General features: G+C 31.7%; 1 protein-coding gene across 1 annotated transcript; it reads left to right on the top strand.

Moving 5' to 3' along the window:
• Positions 1-4,436: 4,436 nt before the first annotated feature.
• Positions 4,437-6,541, top strand: LOC106379340 (transcription factor TCP1). The gene is made up of 2 exons (XM_013819322.3): positions 4,437-6,176; positions 6,274-6,541. The coding sequence occupies exons 1-2, from the start codon at positions 5,171-5,173 to the stop codon at positions 6,282-6,284; spliced, it is 1,017 nt and encodes a 338-aa protein (XP_013674776.1). The 5' UTR covers positions 4,437-5,170; the 3' UTR covers positions 6,285-6,541.
• The last annotated feature ends 3,578 nt before the right edge of the window (positions 6,542-10,119 follow it).

The raw sequence follows: 10,119 nt of genomic DNA, 5'->3' as shown, positions 1-10,119 counted from the left end.
TATGATCCATGGTTTTTTTTTATGATAAGATACAAATGATTACAAAATCATGTAAGTTGAAATCTCATTTAGTAAATATTAAAATTAAAAAAAAATATATATATTTTTTAAATTAAACTATACCATAGAAAATACATAAACATTTAATTTTGAAATTTGCTTGGAACAATTGCTTTTTGATAAAAGCTTTGAAAAAATACTGACAACATAATATTTAAATTTTTAAATTTGCATTGAATGTTTTTAAAAATTATAAACTACTAAAACTTTTAATCATCGCACAATAAATTTTTTGTTATTAGTGATTTACAGTTTTTGTTATTAAAGATACAAATCATTAAAAACCCAAATGAACATTGTATATATAAATTATTTTTACTTATTATATGTTCTTTTATAAATTATAAAATAATATATATATATATTGGATAATTAAAAAATCAGTAACTATTACGTATATGATTTAATTGGTTTGAATACGTAAATAAATTTTATTAATCCAAACAATCACTTTTTCTATTTTATATTAACGTAGTATTTGATTAAATGAACAAATGAAACAGATGCTAGGTTTTCAAATCCATATCAACACTATATGCATGCAGTCCCTCCATCCTCAATCTCATGAACATTTCCACATGCCATATATGGAATGAAATCTTTTGTCTTTTCCTTTGTTTTCTCAACCTCCAAATATATTTTCTTTGTGAATTTAGTCTTAACCCGTGGAGCACGGAGAGCTCTTTTGGCATTATGAATCATGCACTGCCTTTTTATATCATTTAACATATCTAACAATGACCTTTTTTGTGCTTTCCTAATAGTCTTACTGAAGGACTCACTAAGGTTGTTGAGATTGTCATTGCAATTTGATCATATCCTAAAAAAAAAGCTCTCGACCATGTTCTTGGGTTTGTTCTTTGAAGGGAATTATACGCACCTGCACAATAAATCTATAGAGCTCGCATATGCTCTTCAAAATCTCATGTAGTGTAGCTTCCTGCTATTCTCCAAAATATCCTCTCCAATTCGGGATCCTTATTGTCTCTCTTCCAGTTTGCAAGAATGTGTCTGGAACACATGCGGTGTTCTGCTTCTTGAACCTCTTTTTGACAGTATTCACAAATCTATATAAATAAGAAAACACAACACAATAAGCACATAAGAAACAAATATATAACTAAATCAATGCTGAAACCAAACCTTTTTCTTGTCGGATATTATGGTTTGTGTTCCCCCCCCTTCTTGTCACTTACAAATGCTTGACAAACCATTCCCAATTCACGTTGTTTTCATTCTCTACAACAGCCCAAGAAATTGGCACAATCATGTTAGTCGCCATCTCTTCCTACAGAAGATTGTCGATGTCCTTTAATATCTCACTTCAAGAACGCCCCATCTAATCCTATAATAGGCCTACATGACTTTATTCAAAATTCCCTTTGAGCTGCGAAACATACATATAACCTATCAAAGCTTAGCTTGCTTCTTTGGAGTAACACTAGGAATTGTCTCTATCAGTGGCAAGTGGTAGAGCCATAATTTTTTGTATTGGGTCAAATTTTTTTAGTGGAGTCAAATTTTTATTTTAGTTGGGGTCAAAAAAAATTCTTAAATAAAAACAAATATTTTAAAAAAGATAGTGGGGTCAGCTGACCCCACTACCACAACACTGCCTCCGCCCCTGGTCTCTATCACCATGTTTGTATATGGATTAGACTTTCGTATCTCAGCTTCATAATCCCATATACGTGAGAAATGAGCTTCATGGCTTTTTTTTCCTTCTCGGAGAGCTTAGACTTTGCTTTTGCTTAGTGCTCCTCAGTCAAATTGTACTCTCTCTTGATCATCAGCTATCCCCTTCTTTGTAAGTTTCAGATTGATCCTTAACCTATCCGCAAACAGCAAAGCAATTGTTGATACCTTAAGCATCTTCGAATACCCTGATCTCATACAATTATGCTCATTGACATACACTTCACCTGATCTTGTGCCTCTTTCGTTCATAAGAACAATAAATCCTCCAAGGGAAATTCGCAGAGCATTTCGCTCCCATTTTCATTGTTGTGGACTTTTAGAGTTTAATATCGTAACGGGTCTTCAAAGAATTATCTTAACAAAGCCAACTTGAAATCTTCTACACACCCAAATGTCTTTTCCAATGCCAGAAAACTCTTCACTGTCGACACTATTTGAAAACAACTATCTCCGCTCCACCTCCTCTTTGTCTTCAACTGTAGACATTGGATCCGGTATCCTCTTATTGTCCCAAATATCGTCATCACTCTCTCCATCACTCACATTCTCGTCTTCTCTCGCGATATCTCCAAAATATTGTGATAAATCTTCACAATCTTCTTCCACGCCTAGTCCATGGTCTTCTTCTACTACTCGACTTTCTTTAAGTTCGTCCTCTTCGTTATCACTACCAGCACTTGTAACTACATCTTCATTAACATCCTCATGCTCACACTCTCTTTAATCATGTCCATCTTCACTGTTTGTTTTAGCTCATCTCGTTACAAGCTTATTCCTCTGCATCATCAATATTTTGAAGTCCCTAAGATCTTCGCCTTCTTTCTCTTTACAATCACTAGAATATTTTTACGATTTAGTTGGTTACGGGAATTAGGGTTCACAACTCGAGCAGAATTCTTAATTTAATGAGTCATCAAAATGCACCGTTTTATAAATTAACAGACGTAAACGTCTAATTAACGGTCGACTTCGAAATTATTAATAAAGCTGAGTCAATATAAGTTTAGTATTAATTTGGGAGCATTTTATAAGTTTAGGATTTATTTTGCTTGCTTAAAAGTTGGAGTTTTTTTTATAACTAGGAGATGTTTGGGCTTTCCGCCCAAATAATCCTCCCAGGCCCGAGACCCGACTGACGCTAATACCATATATGGTGTAACACATCCCTCCAACGGTAGATCAAACCCATTAATGAAACAGCACCAACGTGTGTGCTTAAACTAACTGGACTGTTATATCTGTATAAGTTGGAGCTTTTTTTTTGCTTTTTTTTTAAAGTTCTTGATTTAAATGGCGTTTTCTCAATAAATATAGTTCAAGTTTTCCCTGAAATAAGAACAACTCTTCCAAAAAAAAAAAGAACAACCCTCTCTAAAGGCTAGGGACGTCAAAATGAAAATTTGAAAACGACAAATCATTTCACAATCTTTATGAAATCGTACGGGGGAACCAACTCGGGTCACATTGAAGCCACTCTCCTTTTTCTTTTGACAAAACCCTAAAAAGGGGTTAATGTTTATGTTATATACACATTACAAATTATTTTGGAACAAAACTTTCACCCCATATAAAAGAGTTTAATTGTCATTTTCATGGCAAGTATTTAGGAAAAAAAACTAAAGGACCTCTGGATAAAAAAAAAAAAAAAAAAGAAAAGCATATCTTATACGAGATCCTGACAAGAAAAATACCGTACATTCAAGAAAAATACTGTACATTCAATAAAAAAAGGGAAAATTGTTTTTTTTATAGCAAAAAATGATAACTATGTACATTTAGACTAATCTCATATATTTTATGTCTCATTAGACTAATTATTTTCAAAAAGACAATAATGCCCTTAAAATTGTAATTTTTAAATATAATAAATAATCAGTTCGATCAAGTGGGATCGATCGATCCGAAATTACAAAGTCGAACGGATCGGTCGATCCTGATCATTATGCAAAAAAAAATGGGGAGCATATACTGATCGACCTGGTCCATTTCACTCGATCGGCAAAGGTCGATTTCATACAGATCGACTGATCGATCCGTGGAAGCATAGATATATGAATCATGGTAGAAATAATGTGAAATTTTTGTGAACAATCAATGAAATATAGAAGAAGACATGAGAAGAAGGTTACAACTTTTTTTCGTTTTTTTTTCTTAAAATTCGATTTTTTCAAAATATGAAAGTGAATATTCCCAAATATTTTGTTTCCATATTTTTAGGAACTGATTTATTATCCGTAGAATACAGCTAATATATAGAAATCGGCTTCTACAGGTTTTTAGAATTATAGTAATATGTAGATTTTGATTTCTACATGTTTTAGATTTACAATAAATCTGTAGAAGTCGGTTTCTACGTGTTTTGATTTATATTAATGTGTAGATTTTGATTTCTAAAGATTTTAGATTAGTAGGTTAAGCGCAAAATGTGTATTCTAAATGTTTTTAGAATACTCTTCACATATTCTAAACATTGTAGATTCAATGAAAAAAATGGATTTCATTTTCTACTTCGTAGAATGTCATTTCTACTTTATTTAGAACAAAATCTGAAAGTTATGATTTAAACATTTTTAGAACTGAAAAAATACCACTAAGTTCATATATGTATTTTATCAGTATTTTCCAATTTTTTTTTTTTGTAAAACTATTTATTAAAATTATTTTCAAAAATATTAAAGGGTATTATAGATAAAAATAACACAAAATAGATATTAGTCTAAAATGACATAGTTATCATTTTTTTGGTACAAAAAACAATTTTCCCTAGCGTTTCTTTAACTCCTAAAAGCCTAGATTTTATCATCGAAATGGAAACGAATCCATTTCACAGTTTTCTTTGCTATATTTCTGGACCAGTTGATATTAATGCCATTGGCCCATTGCCAAGATGACATACAAAGGGACCAACTTGCATAACGAATACGTAGTAAAAGTAATTCCAAGATGATAGTAAAAGTTCAAAAATAAAAAGATGATACTAAAAGTAGCTGAGTTTCAAGTTAATTCGTATAGGATATGGAATTGAAAACCCTAAAAAATATAAACCCTAGGCTGAAACTTTTTACCTGTATAAATTGAATGAGAAAGAAACGATATTTCTAAATCATACCAAAAATCATCTTTTGCAAGCAGATCTGCAATTAACAAACACAAAACCATGTCTTTGTCACTCTATATCTAACCAGTTTCTTGTTAGACATCTCTCATGTACCTACCATTAATATCTGTAAAGCAGTTTTTGTCTTGGAGTCAGAAATCAGAATTGGACGCTTACTCCCTCTCACTTGTTTCTTGGTTTCATCTTTTATCTTTCCTCTTTTTAGCTGCTTCTCTCTTTTGATGATGTGAAAGTGGTGGTATTATTTCTAAAAGAAAACGCAAATTCTTGATTTTTGATTTCTGAAGCTCGGTGATGTCTTCTTCCAACAATGATTACAATAATGGCAACAGTGGAGTGTACCCTCTCTCTCTTTACCTTTCTTCGCTCCCGGGCCATCAAGGCATCATCCGTAATCCCTACAATCATCAGTCAACAGCATCTCTGGGTCAAATGGTATCAGCCGTTCCTGAGTCTCTGATCGATTACATGTCGTTTAACTCAAACAGTGCTGTGAATCAGAAAGGTTATGAGATTCCTGAGGTGTCGAGAGAAATCAAGAAGGCGGTGAAGAAAGATAGACACAGCAAGATTCACACGGCACAAGGTCTTAGAGACAGGAGGGTAAGGCTTTCTATTGGAGTTGCTCGCCAATTCTTCGATCTCCAGGATATGTTAGGGTTTGATAAAGCCAGTGAAACATTGGACTGGCTTCTCAAGAAATCAAGAAGAGGCATCAATGAGCTTGTCCAAGAAAAAAAACTCAACAACAAGGATGAAGATTTTAGAAACAATAGGGGTGATGTAGAAGAGGATGAAGATGATGGCGATAAGAGCTTTGTGTATGGTTCGAGTCCAGATTCCTGCGAAGAAGTGGTATATGAGGTCAAGAAGACTGAGAAGAGCAACATATCTTCAAAGGGATTAATGGACAAAGCTAGAGGAAAGTCAAAGCAGATAACAAGAGAGATGACCTATGATCATCCAGAAGCCGTCTCCGAGATCACACAAACTGAAATCATGGACCCATTCAAGATGTCTATAATCTTCAATGAAGGGGATGACATGACACACTCTTTCTACAAGGAAGCAATCCAAGAGTTTGATAATCAAGAATGTATCTTAACCAAGACAAATGTCAATCTTCCCACGGATATGGATCGAAGTTACAATCAGCATTATGGGACGTGTATGTCAAAAAATCAGGGTTCTAGCAGCAACTACAATACCATCCTGCCTCAAAACTTGGATTATGGTTATGATCAAAACCCTTTTATGGATCAACCCTTTTGTGCAGTCACCAACAGGAATTTCCCCAGGGGTAAAGTTTGGGTTCAAGACTCTTCTCTGGCGTAGTTTATGATTCTTATGTCTTTGCATTCCATGATATGTATCTTTTCTCTTCTCTTATCTGGCAGGGTTTCCTTAAAGGTTGATATTCTCCCGGCAGTAGGCATCAAATTTAAACATGTAAGGAAAATAATCCTTTATTTCTTTTCAATGTATATTAAATCGTTGGTTATTTGTGTTCTTCTAGATATACGCTTGTTATCTGATCTTTTGTGTTATTGATCAAGATAGCTTTTTATGATTCAGTGTCTACCTTCAAATTGTTTAGCTATTTCAAGTGGTATATTGTGTAACCTTTAAAGTATATTGAAGATGAATCTAAAAACTATTTAAATATTTGGCGAAACCCAGTCCAAGATTCATACATCGATTTGGTACTACAGACAACAGTCCTTGAGACTAATCAATTTACAGTTAAACGTCTCACAGAAAACTCTATATAAGGTTCGTTTCCTCAAATCCTAATTTCCATTATGACCCACATAATGAGACATGCATGATTAGGATTGAAATGAAACTGAGCACTTGTGTGTGTGAACCGTGGAAGCGTGCCTTTGGTTATGATTTGGGGGCATCCAAATATGTGGAACATAGATCTTAGTTTTGAGTTTTGACACTATATATTCTCTTGGTCAGATAAGAATCGTTTGTGATTATATATGCTTTTTCCTAGATTGAAAGTATATATTAATGGCGACTAGAGTTAGGAAATCAAAGAGGATAGTTAACTTCTACGTTTTGTAGTATCATCAAACCTTTGGAAAAAGGATCTAACTTCTACGTTAAAACCTACTAGATCTCGATCAGTGCAACCGCGCAGATATTTGTTTTCATTTATTTTTATATAAATATTTTGTTTTCAATTCTAAATTGGTATATATTATAATATAATAATAATTTTACCGTATATGTTTTTTATTGAATTGGTTGTTTCAAACTTTCACAAGTTATTAAAAAATTAAACTTTTAGCTTCACAGATTTATCTTATCGAGTAAATTAAGGTTGTTCAAACGTAATAATATTAGAGTATACTTGTTCTCCATCAAATAGATTGTTTCAAACTTTCACATGTGTTTATTTTTTTCTTATATATTTTTTTGTTTGTTGGATTAGTATTTCATTATTGAATAAATAAGTAGGAATAGAATTTGGAAAATATTTAAATATTATTATCTCAAAGATAATCAAACATTTCGCAAAATAAGAAAGTTAACAAAAACTAAACTTAAAGCTTCGTGTATAAATTTTATAAAGAATTTAATTAAACATTTAATTATATTTTGTAAATGAACTATATACAAAACACAAATCAATGTGAAATCAGTTTAGTTTTAAGAATGTACATGATTAGATGTAGAAGTCTCGAGAAATATTTTTGCTCCTTGCAGTCTCTTTCAAACCCGATGGTACATGCACGGGGTACATGATATGGAAGTAAAAGTAGATAACAAAGTTTCCAGATCACGTTTTTTTTGCTTGGAAATGATTGATAGTTATTTAGTTCCTATAATATAGCAATATTGTGTTATAGACATATTATTTAGTTTCTATAATCTAGAAAGTGAGTTATTTAGACCTATAATAATGATAAGATTTGAAATTAAATGTAACATAACTTTTTAGTATTAGGTCTATTTAAAAAAAAAAATCACACATGAATTAAGATTGTGACTTTTGTTTTAATATATAAGATTAGGCCGTTAAATTCATGACTTGGATGTCAACGAGCTTTTATTGATTTTAGTAGTTACTTTTGACGTGAGGTCCGATTGGTAATGGTTGTAGCTTTAAAATTATTGTTGTAGAAAAAAATTTGTAGACTTTTTGTTGTGGCTTTAGATTTTATTGCTGTAGAATTTCATGGAAAACACTAAAAAATTATTTTGAATATTTGGCTGTACAGAGCACTTGTACAGCTGTAGGTTATTTCAAGAACTGTGGTTTAAAAAAAAAAATTAAAGCTTGATTGCTCTGAATTTGGTGCTGTATAAATAAATAGGGCCGTGGACAGCACCTACAATAACTACCAATCACCAATCACCCCCGTGATCTGTTTAAGTCATTTTTTTTGTCAAAGATATCTATAAGTCGTTTATTACTTGGAAATTTTGTAAGCATTCAACATTTCCAGATATTTATTACAGCTTTTAGTGGAATTTAGAATATAGTCTGAAAATTACAAACGCCAGTTATCTCTATAATCTAACTACAAACCCATTTGAAATCAAGATAGGTGCTCAAGATTTATAGTTTATTTTTATTTTTTTGATAAGAATGTGAATTTTCATTATAAGAATAATGATACAAGGAGATACATATAGGACTTGAGTGAACAAAATTAATAGTTTATTTAGCTAGTATACTATGTTGCCCCGTATCATAACACAAGTTTAAATCTAAAAATGTGTATGAGACGGAAAAAAATCAAGATATATATATAGTTTCAAAGAAATGTGAATATTTAATAGTTTCAATTTAGATGTTCGAAGAGGATGCATTCAAGATTTTACTATTTTATCACTTCATAAATTATCAAAATAATTAGCTTTATAGATTAAGAGACATATAACATATAATTAACCGGTCCAACTTGCTTTAATCTCACGGTGAGATTCTCACCGGTGGAATCGCCGACGGCATTTGTGTTGATGGTAGAAACGGTTAGTGAATTTGTTTGGTCTATCACGTAATTACTTTGGTGGTTGGGCACATTGAAGACGATTATTTGTATACCCAACATAATCGAATCTTTCATTGACTATTATCTACAACTAGACTTATGAACTTAAATCTGATTTAGGAAACAATTAATTGACATTTATCAGCTTCAATTGCTGAAAAAATAACAGAGACTATAGTACGTTCTTCTCTTAGATATGCATTGTAAAAAAGAACAGACTGCTTTTAAGCAAAATGTGGTCCAATTAATCTTTTGTACCAAACCTACATTACTTAGTAATGACATTTACCATTTAGAAAGAAAAAAAGATATGCATTGTATCCATCAAGTCCTTTTATTATCTATTATTTTCATAAATTTAGTTTTATATACATTTATTTTTTTAATTTGGAACTCTACCTAGATAGCAGCCCTTTGTCTCTGTGTTTTCACATCGAGAATTCTTTGCAGATGAAGAGATGTCAAAGAGGCTTCTTACTTCCCAAACAGATCCTCCTACATCTATATATAAACGCTGGTTTATCAAGAATACGCAAGAAAAACACTTCGAATTGTTGATTCAGCGCCAGAGATGGCTTAGAACCAATGCATTTGCTAACACATATGGATGTATATAAATTATAAACTCTTCCAAAAGCGATTCGCTGGAAAAAAAATTTAGTTAAACATAACGAACCTCGTTGAAAACACTTACCTAATAAAACTATTTGAGTATATATTATACTCCCTCTGGATTTAAATATATGATGTTTAAGGTTTTACACACATATTAAGAAACAATAAATACATTATTTTAATTGTTACTTTTTGGTTATATCAATAAAGTTTCACCACTAATAATTTTACTTTTTAATTTATGTTTAAATTTAAAAATAAATACATTAATTATATCTCAAAACATCATACATTTATATACAAAATAAAAAGATATAACATCATACATTCGTATCCGGAGAGAGTATGATCCACGCATCATTGTTTCCTAAATATTCAATGAATCAACCTTAAAGCTTTGTGCGTTGACGTTTAAATGCTTGGTAACCAATTCTTGCAACGAATTAAAAACAAAGAAATAAATGCTCTCTAAAATTTAGACAATGATATACAATAACAAAACTAATGCAGCTGAGATATATATATATATATACCTTTGAAAGTTGTTCCTCGTTTCTTCAGATTTCAAATCCGAATAGCATTCTGAAGCATGGAATACAAGCTTGACATCTTGAAGGA

Source organism: Brassica napus, chromosome C2, assembly GCF_020379485.1.
Source record: "Brassica napus cultivar Da-Ae chromosome C2, Da-Ae, whole genome shotgun sequence".
Taxonomy (NCBI): Eukaryota; Viridiplantae; Streptophyta; class Magnoliopsida; order Brassicales; family Brassicaceae; genus Brassica; species Brassica napus.
Note: the sequence above shows the minus strand (reverse complement) of the source record. Positions and strands in the feature narration are given on the sequence as shown.